The sequence below is a fragment of the Petromyzon marinus genome, chromosome 69 (assembly GCF_048934315.1).
Source record: "Petromyzon marinus isolate PM22_M1 ecotype Great Lakes invasive population chromosome 69, UKy_Petmar_22M1.pri1.0, whole genome shotgun sequence".
Taxonomy (NCBI): domain Eukaryota; kingdom Metazoa; phylum Chordata; class Hyperoartia; order Petromyzontiformes; family Petromyzontidae; genus Petromyzon; species Petromyzon marinus.
In genome coordinates this window covers 5,732,991-5,754,271 of record NC_133735.1, presented here as the reverse complement: position 1 = coordinate 5,754,271, position 21,281 = coordinate 5,732,991, and the positions used below count along the sequence as shown (strand labels likewise).

The 21,281-nt window shown below is 52.6% G+C and overlaps 1 protein-coding gene across 2 annotated transcripts in view; it reads left to right on the top strand.

The window, feature by feature from the left end:
- Nucleotides 1-21,281, top strand: part of PEPD (peptidase D) — a 58,140-nt gene that overhangs the window by 25,984 nt on the left and 10,875 nt on the right. For both annotated transcript variants that reach the window (XM_032979009.2, XM_076055017.1), the window contains exons 10-11: nt 6,632-6,700; nt 17,115-17,192. In XM_032979009.2, the coding sequence (XP_032834900.1) occupies nt 6,632-6,700; nt 17,115-17,192 (147 nt within the window). The remainder of the gene's footprint in view (nt 1-6,631; nt 6,701-17,114; nt 17,193-21,281) is intronic.

The following is a 21,281-nucleotide window of genomic DNA, read 5'->3' as shown; positions in this document are numbered from 1 at the left end:
CCCCAACGTTGTTCCCCGCGGAAGCGGATATCGCAGAGCTACCTCTGAGAGCCACCGGCGCCATCGCCCCCCCCCCCCCCTCCCCGGGTTCTCTGAGTGGCGCCGCGTTTCACGCGCGACGGAACCCCGCGGAAGCGGATATCGTAGGGCTACTTCTGAGGGAGAGCCGCTGTTGCAGAATCGCTGACACAGCCGCATTGCGAAACCCCCCCCCTCCCATCCCTACAGGCTCTCACGCCCTCCGGCACAGTCACCCAGACGCAGGGCTTGAACCCAGGCTCTCACGGCCTCCGGCACAGTCACCGTGAAGCCCCTGAGAGAGACACCCAGACCCAGGGCTTGAACCCAGGCTCTCAGTGTCTCTGACACGGCCATTATGAACCCCCTGAGAGAGAGAGACACCCAGACCCAGGGCTTGAACCCAGCCAGGCTCTCAGTGTCTCCGACACGGCCATCGTGAACCCCCTGAGAGAGAGAGACACCCAGACCCAGGGCTTGAACCCAGGCTCTCAGCGTCTCTGACACAGCCATCGTGAACCCCCTGAGAGAGAGAGAGACACCCAGACCCAGGGCTTGAACCCAGGCTCTCAGTGTTTCTGACACGGCCATCGTGAACCCCCTGAGAGAGAGACGCCCAGACCCAGGGCTTGAACCCAGGCTCTCACTGTCTCTGACACAGCCATCGTGAACCCCCTGAGAGAGACACCCAGACCCAGGGCTTGAACCCAGGTTCTCAGTGTCTCTGACACCGCCATTATGAACCCCCTGAGAGCGAGACACCCAGACCCAGGGCTTGAACCTAGGCTCTCAGTGTCTCTGACACGGCCATCGTGAACCCCCTGAGAGAGAGACACCCAGACCCAGGGCTTGAACCCAGGATCTCTGTGTCCATGACACGGCCATCGTGAAACCCCTGAGAGAGACACCCAGACCCAGGGCTTGAACCCAGGGTCTCAGTGTCTCTGACACGGCCATCGTGAACTCCCTGAGAGAGAGAGAGAGAGACATCCAGACCCAGGGCTTGAACCCAGGCTCTCAGCGTCTCTTGACACGGCCATTATGACCCCCCTGAGAGAGAGACACTCAAACCGAGGGCTTGAACTCAGGCTCTCTGTTTCCATGACACGGCCATCGTGAACTCCCTGAGAGAGAGACACCCAGACCCAGGGCTTGAACCCAGGCTCTCAGTGTCTCTGACATTGCCATTTTTAACCCTCTGAGAGAGACACCCAGACCCAGGGCTTGAACCCAGGCTCTCAGTGTCTCTAACACAGCCATCGTGAACCCCCTGAGAGAGAGACACCCAGACCCAGGGCTTGAACCCAGGCTCTCAGTGTCTCTAACACAGCCATCGTGAACCCCCTGAGAGAGAGAGAAACACCCAGACCCAGGGCTTGAACCCAGGCTCTCACGGTCTCCGGCACAGTCACCGTGAACCCCCTGAGAGAGAGAGACACCCAGACCCAGGGCTTGAACCCAGGCTCTCAGTGTCTCTGACACGGCCATCGTGAACCCCCTAAGAGAGAGAGAGACACCCAGACCCAGGGCTTAAACCCAGACTCTCAGTGTCTCTGACACGGCCATCGTGAACCCCCTGAGAGAGAGAGAGAGAGACACCCAGACCCAGGGCTTGAACCCAGGCTCCCAGTGTCTCTGAGACGGCCATCGTGAACACCCTGAGAGAGAGAGACACCCAGACCCAGGGCTTGAACCCAGGCTCTCACTGTCTCTGACACAGCCATCGTGAACCCCCTGAGAGAGACACCCAGACCCAGGGCTTGAACCCAGGCTCTCAGTGTCTCTGACACGGCCATTATGAACCCCCGAGACACCCAGACCCAGGGCTTGAACCCAGGCTCTCAGTGTCTCTGACACGGCCATCGTGAACCCCCTGAGAGAGAGAGAGACACCCAGACCCAGGGCTTGAACCCAGGCTCTCAGTAGCTCTGACACGGCCATCGTGAACCCCCTGAGAGAGACACCCAGACCCAGGGCTTGAACCCAGGCTCTCAGCGTCTCTGACATGGCCATCGTGAACCCCCTGAGAGAGAGAGACACCCAGACCCAGGGCTTGAACCCAGGCCCTCAGTGTCTCTGACACGGCCATTATGAACGCCCTGAGACACCCAGACCCAGGGCTTGAACCCAGGCTCTTAGTGTCTCCGACACGGCCATCGTGAACCCCCTGAGAGAGAGAGAGACACCCAGACCCAGGGCTTGAACCCAGGCTCTCAGTGTCTCTGACATGGCCGCTATGAACCCCCTGAGGGAGAGAGACACCCAGACCCAGGGCTTGAACCCAGGCTCTCAGTGTCTCTGACACAGCCATTATGAACCCCCTGAGACACCCAGACCCAGGGCTTGGACCCAGGCTCTCAGTGTCTCTGACACGGCCATTATGAACCCCCTGAGACACCCAGACCCAGGCCTTGAACCCAGGCTCTCAGTGTCTCCGACACGGCCATCGTGAACCCCCTGAGAGAGAGAGACACCCAAACCCAGGGCTTGAACCCAGGCTGTCAGTGCCTCCGACACGGCCGCTATGAACCCCCTGAGAGAGAGAGAGAGACACCCAGACCCAGGGCTTGAACCCAGGCTCTCAGTGTCTCTGACACGGCAATTATGAACCCCCTGAGAGAGAGAGACACCCAGACGCAGGGCTTGAACCCAGGCTCTCAGCGTCTCTGACACGGCCATCGTGAACCCCCTGAGAGAGAGAGACACCCAGACCCAGGGCTTGAACCCAGGCTCTCAGTGTCTCTGACACGGCCATTATGAACCCCCTCAGACACCCAGACCCAGGGCTTTGAACCCAGGCTCTCAGTGTCTCTGACACGGCCGCTATGAACCCCCTGAGAGAGAGAGAGAGACACCTAGACCCAGGGCTTGAACCCAGGCTCTCAGTGTCTCTGACACGGCCATCATGAACCCCCTGAGAGAGAGAGACACCCAGACCCAGGGATTGAACCCAGGTTCTCATTGTCTCTGACACGGCCATCATGAACCCCCTGAGAGAGAGAGAGAGACACCCAGACGCAGGGCTTGAACCCAGGCTCTCAGCGTCTCTGACACGACCATAGTGAACCCCCTGAGAGAGAGAGACACCCAGACCCAGGGCTTGAACCCAGGCTCTCAGTGTCTCTGACACGGCCATTATGAACCCCCTCAGACACCCAGACCTAGGGCTTGAACCCAGGCTCTCAGTGTCTCTGACACGGCCATTATGAACCCCCTCAGACACCCAGACCCAGGGCTTTGAACCCAGGCTCTCAGTGTCTCCGACACGGTCATCGTGAACCCCCTGAGAGAGAGAGAGACACCCAGACCCAGGGCTTGAACCCAGGCTCTCAGTTTCTCCGACACGGCCCTCGTGAACCCCCTGAGAGAGAGAGAGAGAGACCTAGACCCAGGGCTTGAACTCAGGCTCTCAGTGTCTCTGACACGGCCGCGATGAACCCCCTGAGAGAGACACCCAGACCCAGGGCTTGAACCCAGGCTCTCAGCGTCTCTGACACGGCCATCGTGAACCCCCTGAGAGAGAGAGACACCCAGACCCAGGGCTTGAACCCAGGCTCTCAGTGTCTCTGACACGGCCATTATGAACCCCTTGAGACACCCAGACCCAGGATTGGAACCCAGGCTCTCAGTGTCTCTGACACGGCCATTATGAACCCCCTGAGACACCCAGACCCAGGGCTTGAACCCAGGCTCTCAGTGTCTCCGACACGGCCGCTATGAACCCCCTGAGGGAGAGAGACACCCAGACCCAGGGCTTGAACCCAGGCTCTCAGTGTCTCTGACACGGCCATTATGAACCCCCTGAGACACCCAGACCCAGGGCTTGAACCCAGGCTCTCAGTGTCTCCGACACGGCCATCGTGAACCCCCTGAGAGAGAGAGAGAAAGAGACACCTAGACCCAGGGCTTGAACCCAGGCTCTCAGTGTATCTGACACGGCCATCGTGAACCCCCTGAGATGGAGAGGCACCCAGACCCAGGGCTTGAACCCAGGCTCTCAGCATCTCTGACACGGCCATCGTGAACCCCCTGAGAGAGACACCCAGACCCAGGGCTTGAACCCAGACTCTCATTGTCTCTGACACGGCTATCGTGAACCCCCTGAGAGAGAGAGAGACACCTAGACCCAGGGCTTGAACCCAGGCTCTCAGTGTCTCTGACACAACCATCGTGAACCCCCTGAGAGAGAGAGGGAGACACCCAGACCCAGGGCTTGAACCCAGGCTCTCAGTGTCTCTAACACGGCCATCGTGAATCCCCTGAGAGAGAGACACCCAGACCCAGGGCTTGAACCCAGACTTTCAGCATCTCTGACACGGCCATTCTGATTCCCTGAGAGAGACACCCAGACCCAGGGCTTGAACCCAGACTCTCAGTGTCTCTGACACGGCCATCGTGAACCCCCTGAGATGGAGAGACACCCAGACCCAGGGCTTGAACCCAGGCTCTCAGCATCTCTGACACGGCCATCGTGAACCCCCTGAGAGAGACACCCAGACCCAGGGCTTGAACCCAGGCTCTCAGCATCTCTGACACGGCCATTGTGAACCCCTGAGAGAGAGACACCCAGACCCAGGGCTTGAACCCATACTCTCAGTGTCTCTAACACGGCCATTATGAACCCCCTGAGAGAGAGACACCCAGACCCAGAGCTTGAACTCAGACTTTCAGCATCTCTGACACGGCCATTCTGATTCCCTGAGAGATACACCCAGACCCAGGGCTTGAACCCAGACTCTCAGTGTCTCTGACACGGCCATCGTGAACCCCCTGAGATGGAGAGACACCCAGACCCAGGGCTTGAACCCAGGCTCTCAGCATCTCTGACACGGCCATCGTGAACCCCCTGAGAGAGACACCCAGACCCAGGGCTTGAACCCAGGCTCTCAGCATCTCTGACACGGCCATTGTGAACCCCTGAGAGAGACACCCAGACCCAGGGCTTGAACCCAGACTCTCATTGTCTCTGACACGGCTATCGTGAACCCCCTGAGAGAGAGAGAGAGACCCAGACCCAGGGCTTGAACCCAGGCTCTCAGCGTCTCTGACACGGCCATCGTGAACCCCCTGAGAGAGAGACACCCAGACCCAGGGCTTGAACCCATACTCTCAGTGTCTCTAACACGGCCATTATGAACCCCCTGAGAGAGAGACACCCAGACCCAGAGCTTGAACTCAGACTTTCAGCATCTCTGACACGGCCATTCTGATTCCCTGAGAGAGACACCCAGACCCAGGGCTTGAACCCAGACTCTCAGTGTCTCTGACACGGCCATCGTGAACCCCCTGAGAGAGAGAGAGAGACACCCAGACCCAGGGCTTGAACTCAGGTACTCAGTGTCTCCGACACGGCCGCTATGAACCCGGTCAAGGCCACTCTGAGTAACTGAATCTTTCCTGAGCTCTGTGACCTCTGTTCCTAATTTTATCGGCAGGGCAAGGGGGTCCGGAAGTCTCCCCCCTACCCCCTCCACCCCCCTCCCACCCTCCCTCCTTCCCGCCTCACTCAGAGACCCAGAGACTCACACAGAGACCCAGAGACTCACACAGAGACCCAGAGAATCACAGAGAGACCCATAGACTCATCACACAGCAGAGACCCATAGACTCACACAGAGACCCATAGACTCATCACACAGCAGAGACCCATAGACTTACATAGAGACCCATAGACTTACATAGAGACCCAGAGACTGACACAGAGACCCAGAGACTCACACAGACCCAGAGACTTACATAGAGACCCATAGACTCACACAGATACCCAGAGACTCACACAGAGACCCAGAGACTTACATAGAGACCCATAGACTCACACAGATACCCAGAGACTCACACAGACCCAGAGACTCACACAGAGACCCACAGACTCACACAGAGACCCATAGACTCATCACACAGCAGAGACCCATAGACTTACATAGAGACCCATAGACTTACATAGAGACCCAGAGACTGACACAGAGACCCAGAGACTCACACAGAGACCCAGATACTTACATAAAGACCCATAGACTCACACAGATACCCAGAGACTCACACAGAGACCCAGAGACTTACATAAAGACCCATAGACTCACACAGATAACCAGAGACTCACACAGAGACCCAGAGACTCACACAGAGACCCACAGACTCACATAGAGACCCATAGACTCACACAGAGACCCATAGACTCACACAGAGACCCGTAGACTCATCACACAGCAGAGACCCATAGACTCATCCGACAGAGACCCATAGACTCATCAGACAGAGACCCATAGACGCATCATACAGAGATCCATAGACTCATCACACAGAGACCCACAGACTCATCACACAGAGACCCATAGACTCGTCACACAGAGACCCATAGTCTCATCACACAGAGAGCCATAGACTCACCACACAGAGACCCATCGACTCATCACACAGAGACCCACCGACTCATCACACAGAGACCCATCGACTCATCACACAGAGACCCATAGACTCATTGATTGTTGCATTTATGATTGTTGCATCGATGATTGTTGAGGGTTGCTACGTTGTCGCTGTGTTGATGGTTGTTGCTTGGAGTTGATGGTTGTCATGTTGATGTCTTTGGTGGCGATGGTGGCGGTGGTTGCAGCCTCTTCCAGCACTACTGCTACAGCCGTGGAGGGATGCGTCACGTCTCCTACACCTGCATCTGTGGGAGGTATGCACCATCACCACCATTACCACCATCACCACCATCACCACCATCACCACCATTACCACCATTACCACCACCACCATTACCACCATCACCACCATTACCACCATCACCACCATCACCACCATTACCACCATCACCACCACCACCATTACCACCATTACCACCATTACTGCCATCACCACCATCACCACCATTACCACCATCACCACCATCACCACCATTACCACCATCACTACCACCACTACCGCCATCATCATCACCACCATTATAACCACCACCGCCACCACCATCACTGCCATGGTCATCACGTATCTCTATGTATCTCTGTGGGTCTCTGTGTATCTCTGTGGGTCTCTATGTGTCTCTGTGTATATATGTGGGTATCTATGTATCTCTGTGGGTCTCTGTATCTCTGTGTATATCTGTGTATCTCTCTGGGTCTCTATGTATCTCTCTGGGTCTCTATGTATCTCTGTGGGTCTCTGTGTATCTCTGTGGGTCTCTGTGTATCTCTGTGGGTCTCTGTGGGTCTCTATGGGTCTCTGTGTATCTCTATGTATCTCTGTGGGTCTCTGTGTATCTCTGTGGGTCTCTGTGGGTCTCTGTGGATCTCTATGTATCTCTCTGGGTCTTTATGTATCTCTGTGGGTCTCTATCTCTATGGGTCTCTATGTATCTCTGTGGGTCTCTGTGTATCTCTGTGGGTCTCTATGTATCTCTATGGGTCTCTATATATCTCTGTGGGTCTCTATGTATCGTTGAGTCTCTATGTATCTCTATATATCTCTATGGGTCTCTGTGTATCTCTGTGGGTCTCTATCTCTGTGGGTCTCTATGTATCTCTGTGGGTCTCTGTGGATCTCTATGTATCTCTCTGGGTCTTTATGTATCTCTGTAGGTCTCTGTGTATCTCTGTATCTCTATGTATCTATGTGTATCTCTGTGGGTCTCTGTAGGTTTCTGTGTATCTCTGTGGGTCTCTGTGTATCTCTGTGGGTCTCTATGTATCTCTGTGGGTCTCTGTGGGTGTCTGTGTATCTCTGTGGGTCTCTATGTATCTCTGTGGGTCTCTGTGTGTCTCTGTGGGTCTCTGTGTATCTCTGTGGGTCTCTGTGTATCTCTGTGGGTCTCTATCTCTATGGGTCTCTGTGTATCTCTGTGGGTCTCTGTGTATCTCTGTGAGTCTCTGCGATTTGCCCAGGTCGCTGCCGAACACATAGCTACCACACATCCGCCTAGCCGGGCAGCCTTGCCACCACTGCTACCGGGTAAAATAAGAATTAAAGCATTTGACGTCAAAAGAAAAAAATGTATTTTCAAAATAGTTTCAGGACCAGCAGTGCAGCCTCTCCGAGGAGGCCCTCGGGGGATATTTGTGCGTTCGTGCCGTGGAGGTAGCTATTGTTTGTGGCGGTAGTAGTAATAATAATAATAATCACGGACATAATCTACGGGAATCTGCTAATCCGGCTCCAGGGGATGGCTGTTGGTGCACTCCCTGTGCCTGAGAATCCAGCACTGTGTTTGCAGCAGCAGCAGCAGTAGTGTTAGTAGTAGCAGCAGTAGCAGCAGTAGTAGCAGTGGTAGTAGTAGCTAGTTAGCAGTGGTGGTAGCAGTAGCAGTGATAGTAGTAGCAGTAGTAGCAGTGGTAGTAGCAGCAGTAGTAGCAGTGGTAGTAGCAGCAGTAACAGCACTAGTAGCAGTGGTAGTAGTAGCTAGTTGGAAGTAGCAGCAGTGGTGGTAGTAGTAGCAGTGGTAGTAGTAGCAGTAGTAGTAGCAGCAGTAACAGCAGTAATACTAGTGGTAGTAGTAGCTAGTTAGCAGTAGCAGCTAGTTAGCAGTAGCAGCAGTGGTGGTAGTAGTAGCAGTGGTAGTAGTAGTAGCAGTGGTAGTAGTAGCTAGTTAGCAGTAGCAGCAGTGGTGGTAGCAGTAGCAGTGGTAGTAGCAGTGGTAGTAGCAGTAGTAACAGCAGTAGTAGCAGTGGTAGTAGTAGTAGCAGTGGTAGTAGTAGTAGCAGTGGTAGTAGTAGCTAGTTAGCAGTAGCAGCAGTTGTGGTAGCAGTAGCAGTGGTAGTAGTAGTAGCAGTGGTAGTAGCAGTAGCAGTGGTAGTAGCAGTGGTAGTAGTAGTAGCAGTGGTAGTAGCAGCAGTAGTGTTAGTAGTAGCAGTAGTAACAGCAGTAGTAGCAGTGGTAGTAGTTGTAGCAGTGGTAGTAGTAGTAGCAGTGGTAGTAGCAGCAGTAGTAGTAGCAGTGGTAGTAGTAGCTAGTTAGCAGTAGCAGCAGTGGTGGTAGCAGTAGCAGCGGTAGCAGTAGTAGCAGTGGTAGTAGCAGCAGTAGTAACAGCAGTAGTAAGAGCAGTAGTAGCAGCAGTAGTAGCAGCAGTAGTAGTAGCAGCAGTAACAGCAGTAGTAACATCAGTAGTAAGAGCAGTAGTAGCAGCAGTAGTAGTAGCAGCAGTAACAGCAGTAGTAGCAGTGGTAGTAGTAGCTAGTTAGCAGGAGTATCAGCAGCAGTAGTAGTGGTAGTAACAGCAGTAGTAACAGTGGTAGTAGTAGCTAGTTAGTAGTAGCAGTGGTGGTAGCAGTAGGAATGGTAGTAGTAGCAGTGGTAGTAACAGCAGTAGTAGTAGCAGCAGTAACAGCAGTAGTAACAGTGGTCGTAGTAGCTAGTTAGCCGTAGTAGCAGTGGTGGTAGCAATAGGAGTGGTGGTAGTAACAGCAGCAGTAGTAGCTGCAGTAGCAGTAGTAGTAGCAGCAGTAGTAGCAGCAGTAGTAGTAGTAGCAGCAGTAGTAGCAGCAGTAGTAGTAGCAGCAGCAGTAGTAGCAGCAGCAGTAGTAGTAGCAGCAGTAGTAGCAGCAGCAGTAGTAGTAGTAACAGCAGTAGTAGTAGCAGCAGTAGTAGTAGCAGCAGCAGTAGTAGTAATAACAGCAGTAGTAGTAGCAGCAGCAGTAGTAGTAGTAACAGCAGTAGTAGTAGTAGTAACAGCAGTAGTAGTAGTAGTAACAGCAGTAGTAGTAGTAACAGCAGCAGTAGTAGTAGTAACAGCAGTAGTAGTAGTAACAGCAGCAGTAGTAGTAGTAACAGCAGTAGTAGTAGTAACAGCAGCAGTAGTAGTAACAGCAGTAGTAGTAGCAGCAATAGTTGCATCAGTAGTAGCAGCAGTAGTAGTAGTAACAGCAGTAGTAGTAGCAGCAGTAGTAGTAGTTGCAGCAGTAGTAGCAGTAGTAGTAGTCGTGATGGTGTGAGGGGTGATGGGGGTGATGGTGTGAGGGGTGATGGTGTGATGGGTGATGGTGTGAGGGGTGATGGTGTGATGGTGATGATGGTGATGATGATGATGGTGATGATGGTGGTGTGTTGATGGTGATGATGATGGTGTGATGATGGTGTGATGATGGTGATGGTGTGAGGGGTGATGGTGTGACGGTGATGATGATGGTGATGATGGTGATGATGGTGATGATGGTGGTGTGTTGATGGTGATGATGATGGTGTGTTGATGGTGATGGTGTGATGATGGTGATGGTGTGAGGGGTGATGGTGATGATGGTGATGATGGTGATGATGATGGTGATGATGGTGATGATGATGGTGATGATGGTGGTGTGTTGATGGTGATGATGATGGTGTGTTGATGGTGATGGTGTGATGATGGTGATGGTGTGAGGGGTGATGGTGTGATGGTGATGATGGTGATGATGGTGATGATGATGGTGATGATGGTGGTGTGTTGATGGTGATGATGATGGTGTGTTGATGGTGATGGTGTGATGATGGTGATGGTGTGAGGGGTGATGGTGTGATGGTGATGATGGTGATGATGATGTTGATGATGGTGGTGTGTTGATGGTGATGATGATGGTGTGATGATGATGGTGATGATGATGGTGATGATGATGGTGTGATGATGGTGATGGTGTGAGGGGTGATGGGGGTCACCCCGATCTGACGTCACGTGGGAGTTTTGAGCGATGTGCCCCCCCCCCATGCTCTGATTGATCTTCGTTTGGAAGTTCCACGTTGGCTTGGTGACGCCTCACACATCCAGCCTGCTACACGTGGCACACACTCGTGGGGGCGATGGTGATGATGGTGGTGATGGTGGTGATGATGGTGTGATGGTGATGATGGTGGTGATGATGGTGTGATGGTGGTGATGATGATGATGGTGGTGATGATGGTGTGATGGTGATGGTGGTGGTGATGGTGATGATGGTGATGATGATGATGGTGATGATGATGGTGTGATGGTGATGGTGGTGGTGATGGTGGTGGTGATGATGATGATGGTGTGATGATGATGATGGTGTGATGGTGATGGTGTGATGGTGATGATGATGGTGATGATGGTGTAATGGTGATGATGGTGATGATGATGGTGATGATGATGATGGTGATGATGATGATGGTGTGATGGTGATGGTGGTGGTGATGGTGATGGTGGTGGTGATGATGATGATGATGGTGTGATGATGATGATGGTGTGATGGTGATGGTGTGATGGTGATGATGATGGTGATGATGGTGTAATGGTGATGATGATGGTGATGATGATGATGTGATGGTGATAGTGATGATGGTGATGATGGTGATGGTGTGATGGTGTGATGGTGATGGTGGTGGTGATGGTGATGATGGTGGTGATGATGGTGGTGATGGTGGTGATGGTGTGATGGTGATGATGATGGTGGTGATGATGGTGTGATGGTGATGGTGGTGGTGATGGTGATGATGGTGGTGATGATGATGGTGATGGTGTGATGGTGATGATGATGGTGGTGATGATGGTGTGATGGTGATGATGATGGTGGTGATGATGGTGTGATGGTGGTGATGATGATGGTGATGATGATGATGGTGTGATGATGATGATGGTGATGGTGGTGGTGATGGTGATGATGATGATGGTGATGATGATGATGGTGTGATGGTGATGGTGGTGGTGATGATGATGATGATGGTGTGATGATGATGATGGTGATGATGGTGTAATGGTGATGATGGTGATGATGATGGTGTGATGGTGATAGTGATGATGGTGATGGTGTGATGGTGTGATGGTGATGATGGTGGTGGTGATGATGATGGTGATGATGATGGTGATGATGGTGATGATGGTAGTGATGATGATGGTGTGATGGTGATGATGGTGGTGATGATGATGTGATGGTGATGATGTTGATGATGATGGTGATGATGGTGATGATGTTGGTGATGATGATGATATGATGGTGATGATGGTGTCATGATGGTGTGATGATAATGGTGGTGGTGATGGTGATGATGGTGGTGATGATGGTGGTGATGGTGGTGATGGTGTGATGGTGATGATGATGGTGGTGATGATGGTGTGATGGTGATGGTGGTGGTGATGGTGATGATGGTGGTGATGATGATGGTGATGGTGTGATGGTGATGATGATGGTGGTGATGATGGTGTGATGGTGATGATGATGGTGGTGATGATGGTGTGATGGTGGTGATGATGATGGTGATGATGATGATGGTGTGATGATGATGATGGTGATGGTGGTGGTGATGGTGATGATGATGATGGTGATGATGATGATGGTGTGATGGTGATGGTGGTGGTGATGATGATGATGGTGTGATGATGATGATGGTGATGATGGTGTAATGGTGATGATGGTGATGATGATGGTGTGATGGTGATAGTGATGATGGTGATGGTGTGATGGTGTGATGGTGATGATGGTGGTGGTGATGATGATGGTGATGATGATGGTGATGATGGTGATGATGGTAGTGATGATGATGGTGTGATGGTGATGATGGTGGTGATGATGATGTGATGGTGATGATGTTGATGATGATGGTGATGATGGTGATGATGTTGGTGATGATATGATGGTGATGATGGTGTCATGATGGTGTGATGATAATGGTGTGATGGTGTGATGATGTCATGATGGTGTTATGATGGTGATGGTATTATGATAATGGTGTGATGGTGATGATATTGATGATGATGATGATGGTGTGATGGTGATGATGATGGTGATGATGATGGTATGATGATGGTGATGATGATGGTATGATGGTGATGACGATGGTGGTGATGATGATGATGGTGGTGATGATGTGATGGTGATGATGGTGATGATGGTGTGATGATAATGATGTGATGGTGGTGATGATGGTGATGATGGTGATGGTGTGATGGTGGTGGTGATGGTGTGATGGTGATGATGGTGATGATGGTGATGATGGTGGTGATGGTGATGGTGTGATGGTGATGATGATGGTGGTGATGTTGGTGGTGATGGTGGTGATGGTGGTGGTGATGGTGATGATGGTGGTGATGGTGATGATGGTGATGGTGGTGATGGTGATGATGGTGATGATGGTGGTGATGGTGGTGGTGGTGATGGTGATGATGGTGGTGGTGATGTGTTGATGGTGTGATGGTGGTGATGATGGTGTGATGGTGATGGTGGTCTGATGGTGTGATGGTGATGGTGGTCTGATGGTGTGATGGTGATGGTGGTCTGATGGTGTGATGATGGTGATGATGGTGATGATGGTGGTGTGATGATGATGGTGATGATGGTGGTGTGATGGTGATGATGGTGATGATGATGGTGGTGTGATGATGATGGTGGTGATGATGGTGTGATGGTGATGATGGTGTGATGGTGATGATGGTGTGATGATGATGGTGATGATGATGTGTTGATGGTGATGATGGTGTGATGGTGTTGACGTGGTCACGTGTCTCTTGCGACCATCCCACATAGTGGGCCGACACTGCCACCTGCTGGCAGAGAATCACAAACTCACAAACTCACTCAGAGACTCACTCATAGACTCACTCATAGACTCACTCACTTACTCATAGACTCACTCATAGACTCACTCACTCATAGACTCACTCATAGACTCACTCACTCAGAGACTCACTCATAGACTCACTCACTCATAGACTCACTCACAGACTCACTCACTCATAGACTCACTCATAGACTCACTCACTCATAGACTCATTCACTCATAGACTCACTCACTCATAGACTCACTCACTCACAGACTCACTCATAGACTCACTCATAGACTCACTCACTCATAGACTCACTCACTCATAGACTCACTCACTCATAGACTCACTCACTCACAGACTCACTCATAGACTCACTCATAGACTCATTCACTCACTCATAGACTCACTCATAGACTCACTCACTCATAGACTCACTCATAGACTCACTCACTCATAGACTCACTCACTCATAGACTCACTCATAGACTCACTCATAGACTATGTGTCTCTGTGTGTCTCTGTCTCTGTGTGTCTCACTGTGTGTGTCTCTCTCTGTGTGTGTGTCTCTCTGTGTCTCTCTCTCTCTGTGTGTCTCTCTGTGTGTGTCTCTCTGTGTGTGTCTCTCTGTGTGTCTCTCTCTGTGATGATGATGGTGATGATGATGGTGTGATGATGGTGATGGTGTGAGGGGTGATGGGGGTCACCCCGATCTGACGTCACGTGGGAGTTTTGAGCGATGTGCCCCCCCCCCATGCTCTGATTGATCTTCGTTTGGAAGTTCCACGTTGGCTTGGTGACGCCTCACACATCCAGCCTGCTACACGTGGCACACACTCGTGGGGGCGATGGTGATGATGGTGGTGATGGTGGTGATGATGGTGTGATGGTGATGATGGTGGTGATGATGGTGTGATGGTGGTGATGATGATGATGGTGGTGATGATGGTGTGATGGTGATGGTGGTGGTGATGGTGATGATGGTGATGATGATGATGGTGATGATGATGGTGTGATGGTGATGGTGGTGGTGATGGTGGTGGTGATGATGATGATGGTGTGATGATGATGATGGTGTGATGGTGATGGTGTGATGGTGATGATGATGGTGATGATGATGGTGATGATGGTGTAATGGTGATGATGGTGATGATGATGGTGATGATGATGATGGTGATGATGATGATGGTGTGATGGTGATGGTGGTGGTGATGGTGATGGTGGTGGTGATGATGATGATGATGGTGTGATGGTGATGATGATGGTGGTGATGATGGTGTGATGGTGGTGATGATGATGGTGATGATGATGATGGTGTGATGATGATGATGGTGATGGTGGTGGTGATGGTGATGATGATGATGGTGATGATGATGATGGTGTGATGGTGATGGTGGTGGTGATGATGATGATGGTGTGATGATGATGATGGTGATGATGGTGTAATGGTGATGATGGTGATGATGATGGTGTGATGGTGATAGTGATGATGGTGATGGTGTGATGGTGTGATGGTGATGATGGTGGTGGTGATGATGATGGTGATGATGATGGTGATGATGGTGATGATGGTAGTGATGATGATGGTGTGATGGTGATGATGGTGGTGATGATGATGTGATGGTGATGATGTTGATGATGATGGTGATGATGGTGATGATGTTGGTGATGATGATGATATGATGGTGATGATGGTGTCATGATGGTGTGATGATAATGGTGTGATGGTGTGATGATGTCATGATGGTGTTATGATGGTGATGGTATTATGATAATGGTGTGATGGTGATGATATTGATGATGATGATGATGGTGTGATGGTGATGATGATGGTGATGATGATGGTATGATGATGGTGATGATGATGGTATGATGGTGATGACGATGGTGGTGATGATGATGATGGTGGTGATGATGTGATGGTGATGATGGTGATGATGGTGTGATGATAATGATGTGATGGTGGTGATGATGGTGATGATGGTGATGGTGTGATGGTGGTGGTGATGGTGTGATGGTGATGATGGTGATGATGGTGATGATGGTGGTGATGGTGATGGTGTGATGGTGATGATGATGGTGGTGATGTTGGTGGTGATGGTGGTGATGGTGATGGTGATGATGGTGGTGATGGTGATGATGGTGATGGTGGTGATGGTGATGATGGTGATGATGGTGGTGATGGTGGTGGTGGTGATGGTGATGATGGTGGTGGTGATGTGTTGATGGTGTGATGGTGGTGATGATGGTGTGATGGTGATGGTGGTCTGATGGTGTGATGGTGATGGTGGTCTGATGGTGTGATGGTGATGGTGGTCTGATGGTGTGATGATGGTGATGATGGTGATGATGGTGGTGTGATGATGATGGTGATGATGGTGGTGTGATGGTGATGATGGTGATGATGATGGTGGTGTGATGATGATGGTGGTGATGATGGTGTGATGGTGATGATGGTGTGATGGTGATGATGGTGTGATGATGATGGTGATGATGATGTGTTGATGGTGATGATGGTGTGATGGTGTTGACGTGGTCACGTGTCTCTTGCGACCATCCCACATAGTGGGCCGACACTGCCACCTGCTGGCAGAGAATCACAAACTCACAAACTCACTCAGAGACTCACTCATAGACTCACTCATAGACTCACTCACTTACTCATAGACTCACTCATAGACTCACTCACTCATAGACTCACTCATAGACTCACTCACTCAGAGACTCACTCATAGACTCACTCACTCATAGACTCACTCACAGACTCACTCACTCATAGACTCACTCATAGACTCACTCACTCATAGACTCATTCACTCATAGACTCACTCACTCATAGACTCACTCACTCACAGACTCACTCATAGACTCACTCATAGACTCACTCACTCATAGACTCACTCACTCATAGACTCACTCACTCATAGACTCACTCACTCACAGACTCACTCATAGACTCACTCATAGACTCATTCACTCACTCATAGACTCACTCATAGACTCACTCACTCATAGACTCACTCATAGACTCACTCACTCATAGACTCACTCACTCATAGACTCACTCATAGACTCACTCATAGACTATGTGTCTCTGTGTGTCTCTGTCTCTGTGTGTCTCACTGTGTCTCTGTCTCTGTGTGTGTCTGTGTCTCTGTGTATCTCTGTGTGTCTCTGTCTGTCTCTGTGTGTCTCTGTGTCTCTGTCTGTCTCTGTGTCTCTGTGTCTGTCTCTGTGTGTCTCTCTGTGTGTCTCTGTGTGTGTCTGTGTCTCTGTGTGTGTCTGTGTCTCTGTGTGTGTCTGTGTGTCTCTGTGTCTCTGTCTGTCTCTGTCTCTGTGTCTCTGTCTCTGTGTGTCTCTCTGTGTGTCTCTGTGTGTGTCTGTGTTTCTCTGTGTGTGTCTGTGTGTCTGTGTCTCTGTGTGTGTCTGTGTGTCTGTGTGTGTCTGTGTCTCTGTGTCTCTGTGTGTGTCTGTGTCTCTGTGTGTGTCTCTGTGTGTGTCTGTGTCTCTGTGTGTGTCTGTGTGTCTCTGTGTGTCTCTGTGTCTCTGTGTGTGTCTGTGTGTCTCTGTGTGTGTCTGTGTCTCTGTGTGTGTGTCTGTGTCTCTGTGTGTGTCTGTGTCTCTGTGTGTGTCCACACAGCGGCCACAACTCCTCCATCCTGCACTACGGCCACGCGGGCGCTCCCAACGACCGCAAGATTCAAGACGGAGACATGTGGTGAGTGGTGAGTGGTGGTGAGTGGTGGTGAGTGGTGAGTGGTGGTGAGTGGTGGTGAGTGGTGGTGAGTGGTGAGTGGTGGTGAGTGGTGGTGAGTGGTGGTGAGTGGTGGTGAGTGGTGAGTGGTGGTGAGTGGTGGTGAGTTGTGGTGAGTGGTGAGTGGTGGTGAGTGGTGGTGAGTGGTGAGTGGTGGTGAGTGGTGGTGAGTGGTGGTGAGTGGTGGTGAGTGGTGAGTGGTGGTGAGTGGTGGTGAGTGGTGGTGAGTGGTGAGTGGTGGTGAGTGGTGGTGAGTGGTGGTGAGTGGTGAGGAGTGGTGGTGAGTGGTGGTGGGTGGTGAGTGGTGGTGAGTGGTGGTGAGTGGTTGTGAGTGGTGAGTGGTGGTGAGTGGTGGTGAGTGGTGGTGAGTGGTGAGGAGTGGTGAGTGGTGGTGAGTGGTGAGTGGTGGTGAGTGGTGAGTGGTGGTGAGTGGTGAGTGGTGGTGAGTGGTGGTGAGTAGTGAGTGGTGGTGAGTGGTGGTGAGTGGTGAGGAGTGGTGAGGAGTGGTGAGGAGTGGTGGTGAGTGGTGAGTGGTGGTGAGTGGTGAGTGGTGGTGAGTGGTGGTGAGTGGTGGTGAGTGGTGAGTGGTGGTGAGTGGTGATGAGTGGTGGTGAGTGGTGGTGAGTGGTGGTGGTGGTGAGTGGTGGTGAGTGGTGAGTGGTGGTGAGTGGTGGTGAGTGGTGGTGGTGGTGAGTGGTGGTGGTGAGTGGTGGTGAGTGGTGGTGAGTGGTGGTGAGTGGTGAGTGGTGGTGAGTGGTGAGTGGTGGTGAGTGGTGGTGAGTGGTGGTGAGTGGTGAGTGGTGGTGAGTGGTGGTGAGTGGTGAGTGGTGGTGAGTGGTGAGTGGTGGTGGTGGTGGTGAGTGGTGGTGAGTGGTGAGGAGTGGTGGTGAGTGGTGAGTGGTGGTGAGTGGTGGTGAGTGGTGAGGAGTGGTGAGTGGTGAGGAGTGGTGAGTGGTGGTGAGTGGTGGTGATTGGTTAGTGGTGGTGAGTGATGGTGAGTGGTGGTGAGTGGTGGTAAGTGGTGGTGAGTGGTGAGTGGTGGTGAGTGGTGGTGAGTGGTGAGTGGTGGTGAGTGGTGAGTGGTGGTGAGTGGTGGTGAGTGGTGAGTGGTGGTGAGTGGTGGTGAGTGGTGAGGAGTGGTGGTGAGTGGTGAGTGGTGGTGAGTGGTGGTGAGTGGTGGTGATTGGTGGTGAGTGGTGGTGAGTGGTGGTGAGTGGTGAGTGGTGGTGAGTGGTGGTGAGTGGTGAGGAGTGGTGAGGAGTGGTGAGTGGTGGTGAGTGGTGGTGAGTGGTGGTGAGTGGTGAGGAGTGGTGAGGAGTGGTGAGGAGTGGTGAGTGGTGGTGAGTGGTGGTGAGTGGTGGTGAGTGGTGAGTGGTGGTGAGTGGTGGTGAGTGGTGGTAAGTGGTGAGTGGTGGTGAGTGGTGGTGAGTGGTGGTGAGTGGTGAGTGGTGGTGAGTGGTGGTGAGTGGTGGTGGTGGTGAGTGGTGGTGAGTGGTGGTGGGTGGTGAGGAGTGGTGGTGAGTGGTGAGTGGTGGTGAGTGGTGGTGAGTGGTGGTGAGTAGTGAGTGGTGGTGAGTGGTGGTGAGTGGTGAGTGGTGGTGTGTGGTGGTGAGTGGTGGTGAGTGGTGAGTGGTGGTGAGTGGTGAGTGGTGGTGAGTGGTGGTGGTGGTGAGTGGTGGTGAGTGGTGGTGAGTGGTGGTGAGTGGTGAGTGGTGGTGAGTGGTGGTGAGTGGTGAGTGGTGGTGAGTGGTGGTGAGTGGTGGTGGTGGTGAGTGGTGGTGAGTGGTGGTGAGTGGTGGTGGTGGTGAGTGGTGGTGAGTGGTGGTGGTGAGTGGTGGTGAGTGGTGGTGAGTGGTGGTGAGTTGTGGTGAGTGGTGGTGAGTGGTGGTGAGTGGTGGTGGTGGTGAGTGGTGGTGAGTGGTGAGTGGTGGTGAGTGGTGGTGAGTGGTGAGTGGTGGTGAGTGGTGGTGAGTGGTGGTGAGTGTGGTGAGTGGTGGTGAGTGTGGTGAGTGGTGGTGAGTGGTGAGTGGTGGTGAGTGGTGAGTGGTGGTGAGGAGTGGTGAGTGGTGGTGAGTGGTGGTGAGTGGTGAGTGGTGGTGAGTGGTGAGTGGTGGTGAGTGGTGGTGAGTGGTGGTGAGTGGTGGTGAGTGGTGAGGAGTGGTGGTGAGTGGTGAGTGGTGGTGAGTGGTGGTGAGTGGTGGTGAGTAGTGAGTGGTGGTGAGTGGTGGTGAGTGGTGAGTGGTGGTGAGTGGTGGTGAGTGGTGGTGAGTGGTGAGTGGTGGTGAGTGGTGGTGGTGGTGAGTGGTGGTGAGTGGTGGTGAGTGGTGGTGAGTGGTGAGTGGTGGTGAGTGGTGGTGAGTGGTGGTGGTGGTGAGTGGTGGTGAGTGGTAGTGGTGGTGAGTGGTGGTGAGTGGTGGTGGTGGTGAGTGGTGGTGAGTGGTGGTGAGTGGTGGTGAGTGGTGGTGGTGAGTGGTGGTGAGTGGTGGTGAGTTGTGGTGAGTGGTGGTGAGTGGTGGTGAGTGGTGGTGGTGGTGAGTGGTGGTGAGTGGTGGTGAGTGGTGAGTGGTGGTGAGTGGTGGTGAGTGGTGAGTGGTGGTGAGTGGTGGTGAGTGGTGGTGAGTGTGGTGAGTGGTGGTGAGTGTGGTGAGTGGTGGTGAGTGGTGAGTGGTGGTGAGGAGTGGTGAGTGGTGGTGAGTGGTGGTGAGTGGTGAATGGTGGTGAGTGGTGAGTGGTGGTGAGTGGTGGTGAGTGGTGGTGAGTGGTGGTGAGTGGTGGTGAGTAGTGAGTGGTGGTGAGTGGTGGTGAGTGGTGAGTGGTGGTGAGTGGTGGTGAGGGGTGGTGGGTGAGTGAGTGTGTGGGTGAGTGAGTGAGCGAGTGAGTGAGTGGGTGAGTGAGCGAGCGAGTGAGTGAGTGATTGGGTGAGTAAGTGGGTGAGTGAGTGTGTGGGTGAGTGAATGAGTGAGTGGGTGAGCGAGTGAGTGAGTGAGTGAGCGAGTGAGTGAGTGGGCGAGTGAGTGGGTGGGTGAGTGCGTGAGTGGGTGAGTGAGTGGGTGAGTGAGTGAGCGAGTGAGTGAGCGAGTGAGTGAGTGAGTGAGCGAGTTAGTGAGTGTGTGGGTGAGTGGGTGAGTGAGTGGGTGAGTGAGTGTGTGGGTGAGTGAATGAGTGAGTGGGTGAGCGAGTGCGTGAGTGGGTGAGTGAGTGAGTGGGTGAGTGAGTGAGTGAGTGGGTGAGTGAGTGAGCGAGTGAGCGAGTGAGTGAGTGGGTGAGTGAGTGAGCGAGTGAGTGAGTGGGTGAGTGAGTGAGCGAGTGAGTGAGTGGGTGAGTGAGTGAGCGAGTGAGTGAGTAGATGAGTGAGTGAGCGAGTGAGTGAGTGGGTGAGTGAGTGAGCGAGTGAGTGAGTGGGTGAGTGAGTGAGCGAGCGAGTGATTGGGTGAGTAAGTGGGTGAGTGAGTGTGTGGGTGAGTGAATGAGTGAGTGGGTGAGCGAGTGAGTGAGTGAGTGAGCGAGTGAGTGAGTGGGCGAGTGAGTGGGTGGGTGAGTGCGTGAGTGGGTGAGTGAGTGGGTGAGTGAGTGAGTGAGTGAGCGAGTGAGTGAGTGAGTGAGCGAGTGAGTGAGTGTGTGGGTGAGTGGGTGAGTGAGTGGGTGAGTGAGTGTGTGGGTGAGTGAATGAGTGAGTGGGTGAGCGAGTGCGTGAGTGGGTGAGTGAGTGAGTGGGTGAGTGAGTGAGTGAGTGGGTGAGTGAGTGAGCGAGTGAGCGAGTGAGTGAGTGGGTGAGTGAGTGAGCGAGTGAGTGAGTGGGTGAGTGAGTGAGCGAGTGAGTGAGTGGGTGAGTGAGTGAGCGAGTGAGTGAGTAGATGAGTGAGTGAGCGAGTGAGTGTGTGGTGAGTGAGTGAGTGAGCGAGTGTGTGAGTGAGTGAGCGAGTGAGTGAGTGTGTGGGTGAGTGAGTGAGTGAGCGAGTGGGTGAGTGAGTGAGCGAGTGAGTGAGTAGGTGAGTGAGTGAGCGAGTGATTGGGTGACCACTGTCTTCTCTCCCCGCCCTCGCGTTGTGCTCC